Source organism: Vigna unguiculata, chromosome 10, assembly GCF_037176805.1.
Source record: "Vigna unguiculata cultivar grain cowpea cultivar isolate G323 ecotype 2 chromosome 10, ASM3717680v1, whole genome shotgun sequence".
NCBI classification, from domain to species: domain Eukaryota; kingdom Viridiplantae; phylum Streptophyta; class Magnoliopsida; order Fabales; family Fabaceae; genus Vigna; species Vigna unguiculata.
The window spans coordinates 50,512,977-50,528,984 of NC_140801.1; the positions used below are offsets into that span (position 1 = coordinate 50,512,977).

The 16,008-nt window shown below is 32.1% G+C and overlaps 2 protein-coding genes across 3 annotated transcripts; one reads left to right on the forward strand and one right to left on the reverse strand.

Annotated features, from left to right (window-relative positions):
* Positions 1-2,063: 2,063 nt before the first annotated feature.
* EDA25 (CCAAT-binding factor) lies at positions 2,064-8,966 on the forward strand. Its single transcript, XM_028051498.2, has 16 exons — positions 2,064-2,812; positions 3,187-3,262; positions 3,584-3,703; positions 4,099-4,174; positions 4,700-4,768; positions 4,938-5,018; positions 5,368-5,439; positions 5,711-5,803; positions 5,891-6,031; positions 6,125-6,208; positions 6,329-6,472; positions 6,578-6,667; positions 6,736-6,818; positions 6,992-7,372; positions 7,690-7,912; positions 8,003-8,966. The coding sequence occupies exons 1-16, from the start codon at positions 2,131-2,133 to the stop codon at positions 8,660-8,662; spliced, it is 3,075 nt and encodes a 1,024-aa protein (XP_027907299.2). The 5' UTR covers positions 2,064-2,130; the 3' UTR covers positions 8,663-8,966.
* A 168-nt stretch (positions 8,967-9,134) lies between these two features.
* Positions 9,135-10,070, reverse strand: LOC114166719 (HSP20-like chaperones superfamily protein). 2 transcript variants are annotated; one of them, XM_028051499.2, is made up of 2 exons: positions 9,917-10,070; positions 9,135-9,796 (listed from the first exon to the last, which is right to left on the reverse strand). In XM_028051499.2, exon 2 carries the CDS (start codon positions 9,751-9,753, stop codon positions 9,271-9,273), a length of 483 nt encoding a protein of 160 aa, XP_027907300.2. In that variant the 5' UTR covers positions 9,754-9,796; positions 9,917-10,070; the 3' UTR covers positions 9,135-9,270. The 2 variants fall into 2 exon arrangements, with proteins under 2 accessions (XP_027907300.2, XP_085524224.1); XM_085668098.1 differs by having other exon boundaries at positions 9,913-10,031.
* Positions 10,071-16,008: the final 5,938 nt, after the last annotated feature.

The following is a 16,008-nucleotide window of genomic DNA, read 5'->3' on the forward strand; positions in this document are numbered from 1 at the left end:
GGTCAATCATCCTAAAGGCCCAATAGCAGGTCAACCAATGAGATGGCCCAATAAAAATTTTGTTTTTGAAATTAAACTTTTGTTTGAATTGAAATCTATAATAATAATAATAATAACATAATATACAAATAGATATCTTTTTCTCACATATGGTTTTTTCAGTTTTATTATTAATTATTATTTTAAAAAGTAATTATTTTATAAACAATTTATCTTTAATTATTATTTTAATTTTTTTTCATTTTTAATAATTATTTTAAAAACTTTTTTTTATACATATTTAATTTTTTAAATTTTACATTTAGTAACTATTTTAAAAATTAATTATATATTATTTATTAATCTTATCTTAATTTTTTATGAAAATTAAAAAAATGTAAACAGGACAACACTTGTGTTTTCGTTAAAATTGACAATGACACACTGATGAAATTATAACAACGCTCCATTTTGAAATTATTTTATCAAATTTATTCTTTTAATAACTTTTTTTTTTATTTTAGTTTTTTCAATTTGAATTTTTTTAAATTTAATTAATTTTTCAATTAAAAATTAGCTATAAAATAATAAAGAAGTATTTACGGTACAAATTATAAAAATATTCATATTTAATTTAAGTAATAATAATAATATTTTATTATTTTTTGTTATAAAAAAAATAAAAAACAAAAACTAAATAACACAATTTTACTGTCTAAGTTAACTGAACATGACGATCTTAAAAAAAATCGTAACCAACAAATTAACTAATTAATATAACAATTATTAAAATAAAAAAATGTATTTTTAGAAAAATAGTTATATAGAAGCACTTAATAAATAATTGGTAATTTTTGTTATCACATCGACTACCATAGTTATATAGAAGCACTTAATAAATAATTGGCAATATTGTATATATAATTTAGTAAATAATATCCAACGTTTATTCTTTATTATCTTGTGTTTTTAGAATTATAATTACAAATTCTACTAATTACTTTTTTTAAATATTTTAAATCTGTTTATGTAAATAAAAAATAAATATAGAAACATATTATAAATGAAAGTAATTGTACGAAATATTTATTATAAATATGTAATTTATATATTAAATATTTTTATAAATATTTAGATTATTTTTGAAAATTAGAAAATCTTTTGCCGAAATTACGATAGGTATTTTTTAGCAACTAATATTCACATTATAAAGCAATAATTTTCTTCTGTCATCTCGGGTTCTTATACTAGGCAACCACAATTTTAAAATTATTATTGTATTCAAAATCTTTGAAAAATATATTATCAGTATTTTCTTAAATTATAATACATACTTTGAGAAAACCAAGTTTGAAATACTTTAAACCTATATAGAAATATAAAAAATAAATAACAATGTGAAATAGCATGAATTAGTTTTTCCCTAAATCTAACTTTAATTTGTATATTTAAAATGTTTTGTTTACAAAAATATAAAAAATAAGATGATATATATATATTATTTGACAAAATTATGTGGAAAGTTAGTAGGAAACTGAAAATCTATAATGTCATGATACTTGATATTTCAATTTGTATAATATATCTGTGACTGACACGTAATACTTTAGGATATTTTATCAATACTTATATATAAATTAATAATGTTCTTATGATGATATTAATTTATAAATATTATGTTAAAAATATTTAATATATTTGATTTTAAGATTTACACAAAAATAATTATATATTTCTCACGTTCTTTGAAAAAAATTGTATACTTTTTAGTATACATAAATAATGTGTCCTATAATTTTTAAAATTAGCGTATCGACATATTATATACCTATTATATTATATTTTATACATGTATCGTAACTATGTTGAAAATCAATCATGTTACATTCAAAATTCAAAATAGTTTAAAGTAATTGTAATAGATGTAAATGATTAATTCGTATTTCACTTAATAGAATGCCAAATCAAACATCGGGATGGTCGTGTAAGAGCATTTTGATGATGGGTAGGAATTCATAGAAGGATATGTGTTTTGGGCTTAAAGGTAGTGTTTTTTATGTGAGTCAGGCCCAATAGATTCTTAAACCCTACCTAATTCCATTTCGTTCTCTGAAACTGGGAAGTGGTTCTTCCTTCGTTCTCTATGCAACAATGGTGAAATTGAAGTCCAGCAAGTCAAACAAACCAGAGGATGTTGAAATCCTCAAATCAGACGTTGCCTCCTTCGCTTCCTCGCTCGGGTTATCCACGTCACACTCCCAATCAGGTTTCAACGATGTCGATTTCCGCAAAACTAAGACGAACAAGCCCCCAAAGAAGCAACAACCACCTGAAAAAGCCACACCCCAAAGCACCCAGAAGCCAAAGAACAAACCTTTGAGCAAAAACAATGGACCCCACGAGAAGAACAACCCCAAACCTCAACCCAAACCGAAATCCCCAGTTCTGTCACTGGAGAATGGTTCCAGTAAGGAGAAGGGGTTCAACAAGTTCAGGAACCTGCCAAAGCTTCCTTTGATGAAAGCAAGTGGTTTGGGAGTGTGGTTTGAGGACATGGCGGAGTTGGAAAAGAAGGTGATTGGGGAAGGGAAGAAGGTGGAGTTAACGGATGCGGAAGGGTGGAAAGGGTTCGTGGAGAAGAAGAGGGAGTTGGGGGAGAGATTGATGGCACAATATGCTAATGATTATGAGTCATCGAGGGGGAAAAGTGGTGATATTAAGATGTTGGTTTCAACGCAGAGGTCAGGGACTGCTGCTGATAAAGTGTCTGCTTTTGCTGTGTTGGTGGGGGATAATCCAATGGCAAATTTGCGTTCTCTTGATGCTCTTTTGGGTAAGTTAAGAATACGTGCTGGTGGGGATAATTCGATGTCAATTCTTTCTTGTTTTCTGTATCATTAATTTGATTTTGCGATTGGTGAGTTCTTATTCATGGTTAGTTTGAGCTATCATGCAAGTTTTTGCACGGGTGTTGTTCCTTTAAGTGTTTGTGGAATTGTGAAGTAGTAGTAGGAGTGCTGAAAAGTAAAGTATGAGTGTTGTCATTGAAACCTTAGTCTCTTAGGTGGGTCTGGTGTGGTGAACTTTCAGCCAAGTGTTGTTTGCTTATGCCATATCTTTAGAGTACAGTATTTATTATCTTTTGTCCTCGTCATATGTGCTTGGGATTATGCTGGAGCTATTGACAGTGTTTGTTGTTTAATCTAGGAATGGTGACATCCAAGGTTGGAAAGCGCCATGCCTTGACAGGTTTTGAAGCACTGCAAGAATTATTTATTGCAAGGTATCATTAAAATATAATTCATAGAGCTTTTTAAAAAAATTGTAAGAATTTGATTAAATCTATGGAGGAAAAGTTGTAGAATGTTATCAAATTTGAAAGATAATTATACATTTCTATCTTTCTCCTTTGCACACATCTCATGTTACTTTCCCAACAGGCCGTTATTCTAAAATTACATGACATGTACTTTTTTCGGTTTGCAACTTGGAAAGTTTTCATTCAACTGGGTATTATTTGCATAGCATTAAAGCACAATGATGCCTTAGACTTTCAGTGCTCTGATCAGCTAGCTACATTATTTTTTTTCTATTTTTCTTGCAGCTTATTACCAGATCGTAAATTGAAGACCTTGATACAGCGACCCCTAAAGCATCTTCCTGAAACTAAAGATGGTTACTCTCTACTCCTTTTCTGGTATTGGGAGGAGTGTTTGAAGCAGAGGTATGTGTAATAACACTCTGTTCATTTTCACATTTTTATCTTAAATCAAGTTCTATGATTTGACTTGGTTACAAATTTCTGAAGTAAATTATATTCCCGTAGCAGCGTGTTTTGTTTTATAAATTCTGGATGCTTCTTGTACATTTTAATTATTGCTCTATTATAATAAGAATAGTTGAATTCTAATGAGCATTTAGTCACATTAATTGGTATTTTGCTTGAGGAGTCACAATATTGCCTTGGAAGAATAGATGAAATGATTTAGGCCTTGTACCACCGAGTCCAAAACCTTCCTACATCACTTTTCAACCCAGATTTTACTTGCGGAATATTTCTAACTATCAATGAGGCTCGTTTTACTATCCACTCAAGCTCTTTTGTTAGTGATATCTCAGATATGAACGTTTTGTTACTGCCCTTGAAGAAGCATCACGTGACATGCTACCTGCTCTAAAAAACAAGGCATTAAAGGTTGGTTTTCTGTTCATACTTTGTTCCTTTTTTTTCTGGGTTCCCATTCCCCTCCAAGTTGAAAGTGAGTCAATATTACTACAGCGGAAGGTTTGCTACTATAATCAACTTAATAAACTGAAATCATATCGTCTTAACTGGTGGATACTTTAAAGTTCTTATGCATGATAAATAATAGGAAAAAGATTCTCTTTTTTCCTGAATCCGTTTTATCTTTTTTAAGAATACTTTTGTAATTTATGTTTGTGTGAATATATGTTTTTATATTTAAGGTCTTTTTACAACTTAATCAAATCATTATTTCATAAGTTAAAGCATGAAGCTTAATGGAATATGCTAAAAATGTTTATTTAATAAGTTTTTTCCATGAATCATATCGTAATAAGCTAAAAAAGCTTATGAGATGGTCACACACTTAAATAAGATCTTATCTCCACCTTGTTGTAACATTTTCTCAGATGTATTGAATGTATTGTTGCTAATATTAATTAATAACTATTGGGTGGGTTCCTTTGTTGCTTGCAGGCCATATATGTGCTACTGAGTCGGAAATCAGAACAAGAACGCAAACTACTTTCTGCACTTGTTAATAAAGTGAGTTAACAGTGATATATGTCCAATCTGCATCTATTTTGCTTCTTCTTCGCGTGGTCAAGTTACAATAGCTGGTTATAGTAATACCACAATCTGTTACTAAGACTTTCTTGTTTTATGTGGCTTCTCTCACATACTTTGTTGGTGGGCGGTTTTGATATTGCTTTAGCTTGGGGATCCAGATAATAAAGCAGCATCTAATGCTCACTTTCATTTATCCAACCTTTTGTCTGACCACCCAAATATGAAGGTATGAACATTTATTAATCCCTCTATTGTTTCAACCTTTTACTTCAGTTTTTGGTGTATCTATAATTGATTTTTTAGCCAATATTTAGAGTTTAATCCAATAGTTGTAGTTTATTAATATCACTAAGTAATTGACAGTTAGATAAATACTTGAAGGAACTTTGCAGGCTGAAAAGTTTTTATGCCTGCATGACTTCTTTTATCTCATTTTCCTTTTACGAATATATTGACTATTTCCGTTTTGGGGTTTCATGATATTTGGCAATGATACACATTGACGTTTAGGCTCCCTTTTACCTCTTCATTTGTTTTTGCTACTGATTTATTTTCTTGTTAATTTTTCTATACAGGCTGTGGTTATTGACGAGGTGGATTCTTTTCTTTTCCGGCCCCATTTAGGACCACGATCACAGTACCATGCTGTATGTACTATATTTTGATCCTCACCTTTTCTTACATCATTCACTGCAAAATAAAAGTCACAGCATTTCTTTTCTACCCTTTGTTGTTACATGATCAATGAAAATATTATGTATCCTATGATGTATCTGTTTGAAATCACTTTTCTGTGGTTTCGGAAATGGCCCTTCAATTTTAGATTACTTTCTGAAATTTAATTTTAAGTTCTGTCAAAGTCTCCTTAAACATGCTCTGTCCGAAGAATCTCGTTGGCTGATTTTTCTAATTTTGTAGATTAATTTCTTGAGCCAAACCCGCCTAACAAATAAAGGAGATGGACCTAAAGTGGCAAAACGTCTTATAGATGTATATTTTGCGTTGTTTAAGGTATTGGTTTTAAATTCCTTAAGCTTATCTTATCTGAAATATTATGACGATGAGTGGTTTGTTTACTTAAGTTCAAAATCATTTCAGGTTTTAATCACAGACGCAACCAGTAACCAGAAGCTTGATAAAAGCGGCAAGGGCAAGGGAAATGCAAAAGAGGGCAAGTCAAAAGACTTATCAGAATCACATGTGGAATTGGACTCTCGGCTTTTATCAGTTCTCCTAACTGTAAATATGATAATAATATATGCTAATAATTGTGAACTTTTTTATCATGTTAAATTCTGTTGTAATCTTGTCTTTTATTTGGTATTGGCATAGGGCGTGAATAGAGCGTTTCCTTATGTCTCAAGTAATGAAGCTGATGACATTGTTGATGTCCAAACTCCAGTACTTTTCCAATTGGTAATCACTAATTTGTTAGCAAATAAAAACTCTATGCAGTATGTCACGGATGGATTGCATCAGTATTCATCCTTACCTGATTTTCGTTCCTTGATATCTTAAGGTTTTACAAACTTGCAGGTTCATTCTAAGAATTTTAATGTAGGTGTTCAAGCTCTGATGCTTCTGGATAAGATTTCTTCCAAAAATCAGATAGCCAGTGATCGGTTTTACCGTGCTTTGTATTCCAAACTTTTGCTTCCGGCTGCCATGTATACATCCAAGGCAAGAAAACATTATTTTTTCTTTACATTTTCTTTTTGATAAAAATATGGCTGCTTATACTAGTGTTCAATAATCTGTAGAATTTTCTAATGTGTTTGTCCTCAGGCAGAAATGTTTATTGCACTTCTTCTCCGAGCAATGAAAAGGGATGTTAATTTAAAGCGTGTAGCAGCATTTTCTAAACGTCTATTGCAGGTGATTATTAAACTGCACTTTCTCTACGTTTTTCTTCTTATACATACACTGAACTTTTGTTTTTTCAGATTGCACTTCAGCAGCCACCACAGTATGCCTGTGCTTGCCTTTTCCTTCTTTCCGAACTTCTTAAAGCCAGACCACCTTTATGGTAATTACTTTTTCTGTCACTGCCATTGTCACTACTTTTTTGTTGGTGTGAAAAAAGATATATTTACTATAGTCATAGAACATCAGTGTTAGTCTGCACTGAGAATTTTGTGACAGAATTGTTCAACCACACATTTGGCCAGCAAAATGAAACCATCTTCTCTTCACTTGTAGGAATATGGTGTTGCAGAATGAGTCTCTAGATGAGGAACTTGAACACTTTGAAGATGTTATAGAACCTGATAATGAACCCAGCTCTGTATCAAGTAAACAAAAGGATGATGTTGCAGTTGCAAAGAATGGCGAGGACCCCAATGCTGATGCCAGTTCTTCAGAGAGTGAAGATGATCTTCCTGCAGCTTCTGAAGATGATGATTCTGATGATGATGATGATGGTTCAGAGGATGCGGGATTTCTTCTTGCAAAGGATGAAACTGTTCATAAGGAATCAAAAAAATCAAAATCTGTATCTAATAGTGAAAGTCAACAGTCACAATTATCTGCTGAGAACCTTCGTGGAGGCTACGATCCACGACACAGAGAGCCTTCGTACTGGTACTTATTTGATTTTTCTATCACACTAGTCGTCATTTCAGATATTAATATATGCAATATTTTTTGCCATTGTTTGCTCAAAGCAATTTCATGTGGAACTCTTACAATGAAAAGATAAAATCTTCTTAGAACTGACCATTGAAAAAGGCAGCATCTTTAGAGATTGCGAAGCATGTATTAATATTGTATCAAAACCTTAACCATTATTTTTTTATCAGTGGTGAATACCTTCTATTTTCTAAAGTTAATTTTCTCACTTTGGTAGAGTTAGATCTTTATTTGTGATTTTTATTTTCTTGTTCATCTTCTCCAAACAGCAATGCAGACCATGTAAGTTGGTGGGAGTTAATGGTGCTTGCTTCACATGCACACCCTTCAGTTTCTACCATGGCAAAAACTCTTCTTTCCGGTGCCAATATTGTGTATAATGGAAATCCATTAAATGATCTCTCCATGACAGCTTTCCTAGACAAATTCATGGAGAAAAAAGCCAAGCAAAGCACATGGCATGGTGGTTCTCAGATTGAACCTGCCAAGCAGGTAAAAGCGTAGACTTTTCAATCTCGTAATGTCCCATTCTCTTATCCAGCCTCCTGATTCAGCATGTTAACTTGTTTCTCTATTTTGCAGATGGATGTCAACAACCAATTGATTGGGGCAGAAATTCTTTCACTAGCGGAGGCAGATGTGCCCCCAGAGGATCTTGTCTTCCACAAGTTCTACACAAACAAAATGAGCTCCACTAAATCGAAGAAAAAGAAAAAGAAGTCAGCTGATGAGGAGGCAGCTGAGGAGTTGTTTGATATTGATGATGGTGAGGTTGATGGTGGGGATGAGAGTGATAATGAAGAGATAGAGAATCTGTTGGATTCTACTGATCCATCTTTGGGACCAGACACTGACTATGATTATGATGATTTGGATGAAGTTGCCGGTGAGGACGATGAGGACTTGATTGGTGATGTTAGTGACGGTGAGGTGGATATGGATATGGATATACCCTCTGATATAGGGGAGGAAGAGGCTGATGCTCCAATTGACGATGTTGGCAGTGATGATGATGATGGCATTGATGATATTCAGATTGGAGATGTTGATGATGGCTCTGATGGTGATGAAGAGGAAGTTGGCAGAAGAAAACGAAAACATAAAAGTGGTGGTAAGAAAGGCGTGTCTCCATTTGCAAGTTATGAAGAGTTTGAGCATCTAATGGAAGATGACGACCACACTGAGAAAAAAGCTTCCCCTAAGAAAAACAAGTCAAACAAATCTAAGAAAAGAAAAAAGTAATCAGCTGCATTGACCGAGACAACAGTTGGCTATGACCAGATTTTGAGAATGCATCAACAGTTTCCTTATAACAATTTTGAGAAATTCCATATCAGGCTAGGTAGTATCACCATGTTATTCTTGTATTCTATCAGTTTTGATTGCTTCTAAATTGTATTGCTTGTGGCCTGTTTAATTTAGTGGCCCTGTATCAATCTCTTTATTTGGACGTTTCTCTCATCTCGGTTTAAATTGCCGTTTTCCTTTCAATGTCCAATTTTATACTGATTTGATTTTGACGAATTTGCATATAGTTTTTTTCTAAGTGCTCTTTAATGATTCTAGACACCAAAATATTAAAAAACACATCTTAATGCAATGTTCCACATGAACACTAAGATCTTCACCTACAGAGTGAAAACAATGTAAAGTGAGAACAAAGTTGTAAAATTCCACATTCTCTATCTTCATTCCTGAAGTGGTACTTTTGAAGTGTTTGAAGAGGATTCACCATTGATCAAATTTCATTACACTATGCAAGAACACATAAACACTGCTAAGACGATTTACACCGCACCTAATTTTGGGTTATAAGCAAAATAACAAATGAAAACTGAGAATCCCTGAACTCAAGCAATAGCAACTTGAACAGATTTGGATTTTGGAGGAGGGTGCTTCCCAACAACTACAGTGAGAACCCCATTTTCGCATTTCGCTGTTATTGCCGACACATCGGCATTCTGAGGCAAACGGAACTTCCTCAGCAAATTCTGAGACCCTCTCCTCTCCAGCCTGAGATACTTGCACCCTTCATCATCTCCATCGTGCCGTTTCCTCTTCCCATTGCTTCGTATCACAACTGTGTTCCCATCTTCAACTGTCACCTGAATTTCAGACTTGGAGAGACCAGGAACATCCATAAAGAATATAAATTCCTTCGGAGTCTCCAAAATGTCCACTGGAATCATGCTAGAAACCCCTCTGCTCTCATGCTGCTCATGCCCACCAGAAGAAGGGATAAACATAAACTTTTCCATGGTTTCAGGAATATTGAAGAGGTTGTTCACTGCAGCCGCCAAATCCACGTTTAACGAATCACCGATCCTGCTCATCTTCAATTCTCACACGCCAATGCAACCCGCGAAAACTCGGATTCTGAATTCATCTCCAACAAGAATCAGTCAAAAAGGACGAAACTTGGCATACCATGACAACTCACCAAATAAATACAACATAAACATGCAAAAGGGAAAAAACATCATAGAACTTACCAACCTTAGTTTGTGCTCGCCGAGAATCTAGAAAGGATTTTTGTTCAGATTGAGTTAGTTTAGTGATGATTGATTATAAGAGTTGTGCAGAAAATATAAATAGAAGAAGTTTGCGAAGAGTTAAGAAAGGTCTAGAGTAATTTGTTCCACATCTTCTGGAAACATCTCTTCGCTCACACGTGGAATTCTCTGGACAGTTGTGGAAAGTGAATGCCCTTTCTCTCTCTTACGTGTCAAAATCACATTTAGTTCTCCATGCATTTTATTTTCAAAAATATTTCACGAAGTTTTGTCTCTATTATGATCATACTTACCTTTTTAGTTCCACTCCTTCGTTAGCATTTTATCAAATTGGTTAATTCTACGAAAATGAAGCTTTTCTTAATATTTCGAGTTTACTAACCATGAAAACGTTGAAAGAGTGCGAAACTGTAAGGCTCAATTATTTTCTGCTCTTATTTTTAAGGGTTATTCTTAATTAGTTGGGTTTAAAGACGGATCTATAGGATGTCAAGACCCTAAAGCAGGCAATGTCCCTCATTCTGCACTCATTTCTCAAAATCGTGCTCTCATTCTTCCCTTTTCTCAGAAGTTCTGCTAGGGTTTGGGTTTTACCCTTCTTCGCGTTAGCTCAACTCCATTCTTCATGTAAGTTGATTCTCCCACATACCTTTTTCATTCATAGCTCTATCATCATGATTCTAACTAGGGTTTGGTAACCTATTTTGAATCTATTCCACTGTTTTACAGCTCGTGAATCTGCTCCGTGATTGGTAGACTCACTTGCTTGGGTGTCGGGATATTCTCCTAGCTTTTTCCAGGTAAGGGAAGCTAGGATTTATGTTTTTTTTAAAGTTATTTTGCCGATTTTTTGGTCTGTTGATATGGCTGTGATGCTTGAATGAGGCTGTTGGTCGAATAAAAATGTATGGTGTGCGAATATGTTTGATTGATGTGACACTACTCTTTTTTTCTACATTGCACACTTTTCGTAAAATGAAGATTTATATTACGTTAACCGTTGGATCAAGCTGAAATTTTAACAGCTGATCCTTAACACATAATTCTTGACTTTAACCGGTCAAATTTTTAATCGGAGCTCTGTAGTGAGAACAGTTTTTATCGCAAGGTCACTATAGTTTGATTGTTGACAACACTGCACACTTTTCGTAAAATGAAAGTTACTACTTCGGTAACCGTTGGATCAAGCTGATATTTTAACAGTTGATCCTTAACACATAATTCTTGACTTTGACGGGTAGGATCTTTAATCGGAGCTCTGTAATGAGAGCAATTTTTATCACAAGATCACTATAGTTTGGTTGTTGATAGCATTGACCTTTGTTGCTTGTTTGGTGTACAACTTTCTTTGTAGTTATTCAATTAAGTTTTTCTTGTTTCATTTGGTTCTTGATTTAATCATATTAAATTTGAATATGAATACACAAATTTTAGAGCTTTACACAAGCTGTAGATTTATTTCTAAAATCTCAAAATCGTTTGCATAATGTGTTGTTAATTTGGATTGCTATGTTAAAGCATGAGATGAGTGAATATGCATGAGTAAAGATGGTTTATGGGTGGTGAATGATGAGTTTAGCATGATCTGGGTATGGAATATACATGAATGGTTGGTTATATATGTGGTCATGAATTCGGTATGAGCAATAATGTTACATTGATGGTTGGAATCATGGTTTTGGTTGGGTTAGGACGTAATTTCACAATAGTTTCGTGGTGGTGCCTCATTGGTTAGGACGTAATTTCATGAGTCTCTAGGTGAGATCTCATGGTGGTGCCTCAGTGGTCGGGACGTAATTCCATGACCCCTGTTAGTGGAAGTTCATGGTGGTGTCCCATCTATATCATTTAGTAAGGATTCAAGGTAAGGTTGCATCCTAATGCTCTAAGGAGTCAGTTAGTCTCACATAGAGCAGACTGACTCCTATGGTGAGAGTAGCAGGAGGCTCGAAACCCATTGAGGACTAACCTTGTGTGTGGGGTTGAGACATTGTAACACTTAGCTCGGGGGTGAGCAGCTCGGTAGAGCAAAGAATCCATCACAAGTGTAAGCATCTGCTAAATCCAACTAATTTATATGTATCCGGATGAGTCGTGTCTAAGTCTTGGTGTATTGTTTGCAAGTCATAACATGATGGGTTGACATATGTATCTTGAACTATGAAATTGTATGTAACTGCTTAATGAACTATTTTCCGGCTCTAGTTTACCCTTCTGTTGTTTGTTGTATGTCCTGTATGTGTGGTTTTCTCTTTTTGCGATGATCATCAATTTATTGATGTGAACAGATGCGAGAAACGTCTGTGGTCAACAGGGAGGTGATGGTTCCGCTGCGTCGCCCACATGTGCTGAATTCTATTGTTTTGGGCTTTATTATAGGGCTATGGCCCATGTATTAGCTTGTCTTTTAAATTTCAATTTGATTACTGTTGAACTTTGTATCTTGTTTTGTTGTGGCATCGTTGTGTGGCTTGAATATTGTAAAGAGTAGTGTTTATAATTGTACAATTCCTTTATTTGTGGGATTGATTTCTCACACCATGATTAATTAAATTATAGAATGGATTTCTACTTATGCCTATATCTCGGATAAATGAAAATTTTATTGATAAGACCTTTTCAATTGTAGCCAATATCTTATTACGAATAATTCCGACAACTTTAGGAGAAAAAAGGGCATTCACTTATTATAGAGATGGTGTGATTTGATTCCATTTTTTTTTACCGATTTCGGTAAAAAAAAATGGAATGGAAAAACCCCACACGTGTTGTCAAGAACTGCAGTACTATGTTATGCAGTACTATGTTATCCTGTGTGATGTTTACTTTAATTAAGATTATTAATTAAATGGGATGTTACAGAAACAATTTAAAAGCGGTATAAATTAGAGTTGATATTCTTTACTAAAATTCTTTTATATTAAATATATTGTATTAATATTTTAAATATTTTTTTAATATATTTTAAAATATTAAAATTAATTATAACCAATATATTATAGAAACATAATAGAAGAATAATACAGAAAAAATCCAAATTATGTAAATCAGGCCTAAAATAAACAAGTTTGTTGTCGGTGTTTTAATTGCCTCTTATCCTTTCTTAATTAATATTAATATAAAGATACATAAACACTCACTCAATAACGCATCTTTTTAAAGATGTTAATGCTACTACTAAAATTGCATCATAACATTAGCAGTTTATTACTTAAAATAATCACTTAACTTTTTTTTCCAACACACAAATAAAAATGATAATTTTCACTTTTAGAAAAAGTAAAAACATTTTTTACATGAATCAAAATAAAAAAAACTTTCATTTTGTGAGACTTAAAATCCTGTGTAAGCCTATTAAAATAGTATAACTTTAAACTCTCTTGAAAATGATCTTAGTTATCCTTTTAAGGAGGCAAGCAACATGGAAATGTTAGTATCGAAGAATTTGGATTTTTGTTGTTGTTCTACCTTTATAATACACTAATTTATCACTAATTTTAATATTTTAAAATATATTAAAAAATATTTAAAATAATAATACAGTATATTTTGAATGTTCATTAAAAAATCAATAAAAAAATTGAATTCATTAATAGTGATATGCATAATCGTTTCATACACAAATGCAAAGAAATAAGAAAGGTCCCAAAATTTGGGCCTTTATGTGTCCAGATAAAAACCTGGCCGTGCACCACTATGTATTTCTCCCTATATCACAAAATCAGGAAAATTCCAATTTTGCACTTGATTTTCATGATTTTCAGAATACAGAATCTGAAACTTAAAATTAATTTTTGAACGGCATGATTCGAAAGTCATGGTTTTTTTTTAAAAAAAAAAACTTTTGAATGGTTCAATACATAAACTAAAAATAATTTTTGTATAGTAGAATCCAAAAGTATTTTTTGACTTTCTAAACTATACATTCTGAAAATTATTTTTAATTTTTTAGTTACACAATGTAAAAATTATTTTCTTAAAATAATTTGTAAATAGTATAATTAAGAAGTTGAAAACAACTTTCAGACTACACAATCTAAAAAATAAAAATAGAAAATTTCTATAGGGTACAGGAACAAACATATGGAGGTGCATCAAGAAACTGAAAGCTGTTATGGCTAATATGTAATGTACAATTTGGAGCTTTGTCTCTCAATTAGTGAAAGATCTTTCACTTTACCATAGCAGAGACATTGCTAAAGTATAATTTTTATATTTTGAAATAAAAAAATATGGTTTAAAATGTATAATTTAAGACATAAATCATATTTGAAAGTATACATTTTAATATATTAGTGAAATTAATGAATTTTGATTTTAGTCTTTATAAAAAAACAGTTTTAATATTTTTCTCTTAAAAAAATAAAATTTTTCTTTTATCCATATTATCATGTGACATTTGTTGTTGATGAATGAATGTTCAGCCAAAATCAATGATTCTTTTACACACTCTCTAAGGTACAAAGTTATTACAGTTTAGTTATAAGCTTTTTAGAATTTTTAAAATAAATATTATTTATTTACATTAAAACAAAATTTAGAAGGTTAAAATAAAAAATGTATTGTACTTAGAATAGAACAAAAATTTGAATGGACTAAGAATAATAAGTTTTAATTTTTAAGAATGTTTATTTTTTACAATAATCAAATTTGAAACATTTTTATTTCATAGGAACCAAAATATTTTAATTAGTTCTATTTCATTAAATTAAATGGTGTTACTTTGTTAATGACACCTCTATTTTTTTGCAAATTTATAAATATGCATGTTGAAGTTAAATTGAATAAACTTTCATGTACCAAAAGGAGTTTTAATTGTGAATAACTTCATTCTTGTATTAAGTGATAATATGCTTTTGAATACATAAATTTTAATTGTGAATTTAAATAATTCATAATAATCCAATATGATATGTCTCTGGTTGTCCTACATTTTAGAAATTATATAGGTTAGGCTAAAATGTCCTATGAATGTTTTGTCCAGTAACATTGTCAAATTCAAAGAAAGAATCATTGTGGAGAAAAAGGAAAAAGAAAATGCAATGGACATTTTAATCACATAAAAACATTAGGGCAGAAAAAACTTGTTGTTGACTTCCTGACCATATCAAGGGAGCAAGATTTGCCCCTAAAATATATCCTTCAGAATCACTTGTCCAGAAAGTGTTTGATGTTTTGTCTATACTAATCAGTTCCCAAACAGAATATATGCTCTGTTTAACATCCTAAGACTCTTTTTATATGCTCTGGTCAATAATAGTTGAACTAACATGACCTTTATATATTTATATATTCATGGCACATGCTTTATAACTAGCATAGTAGCATACCTAGATGTGATCAACACATTCTTTTTTATTATTTCACTCACAGCATATAAAGTATGAATCAAAGTATTCACTTACGTGTACATTGAAAAGTTACAGTCAAAAAAGAGAAAAAAACATTCGAGTTATCCTCAATAAAGAGGAAAGATACAGCAAAAGGCATACCTTTTTGTCGTTAAATATTGTGGCTCTTAACTTAGGTTATGCTACATGAGAAAACAAAATCACTACCTAAGTGTTTGATTTATGTCTGGTTACTATTTCTCAAACAGCATTTATTCTGTGTTTATTAAATTGTTTAATGCGCTCTGTTCTGTTCTGGTTGAACTGACAATGATTTTGACATTTTGTATTGTTACATAATTTGGTGGCACATGATTTAGACTATGCAAATCCTAATGAGATCTTCAAATTTAATGCATTTTTCTTATTATAGAAGATGGTCCAGGCCCCTAAAACTAATCTTGTCTTGGATACCATCCCAGTCTTCTGAAGCACATGATCAGTTAATAAATCTTTTGTTCAAAACATTTTGGGACCATTTTATTTATAAAACCATCATATTAAGGGAAGAGGGGACTAATTTTCTGAAATACCAACATAGCGATGTTAGCTTGTCAGATTTTTTTGGATATAACCATGATTTATACAAACAACATTACAAGAAGGCAAAAAAAATCATGTACACATTTTTCATTTTTTCAATGCCTAAAGAAACATAATACATTCTCTAATTCATTCTCTTTAG

Excerpts from the sequence above, each read along its gene's own strand:
- EDA25 (XM_028051498.2), top strand. The coding sequence starts at position 2,131 with ATGGTGAAATTGAAGTCCAGCAAGTCAAACAAACCAGAGGATGTTGAA. Across the intron at positions 2,813-3,186 it reads TTCTCTTGATGCTCTTTTGG|GAATGGTGACATCCAAGGTT; the intron begins GTAAGTTAAGAA and ends TGTTTAATCTAG. Across the intron at positions 3,263-3,583 it reads CAAGAATTATTTATTGCAAG|CTTATTACCAGATCGTAAAT; the intron begins GTATCATTAAAA and ends TTTTTCTTGCAG.
- LOC114166719 (XM_028051499.2), bottom strand. The coding sequence starts at position 9,753 with ATGAGCAGGATCGGTGATTCGTTAAACGTGGATTTGGCGGCTGCAGTG.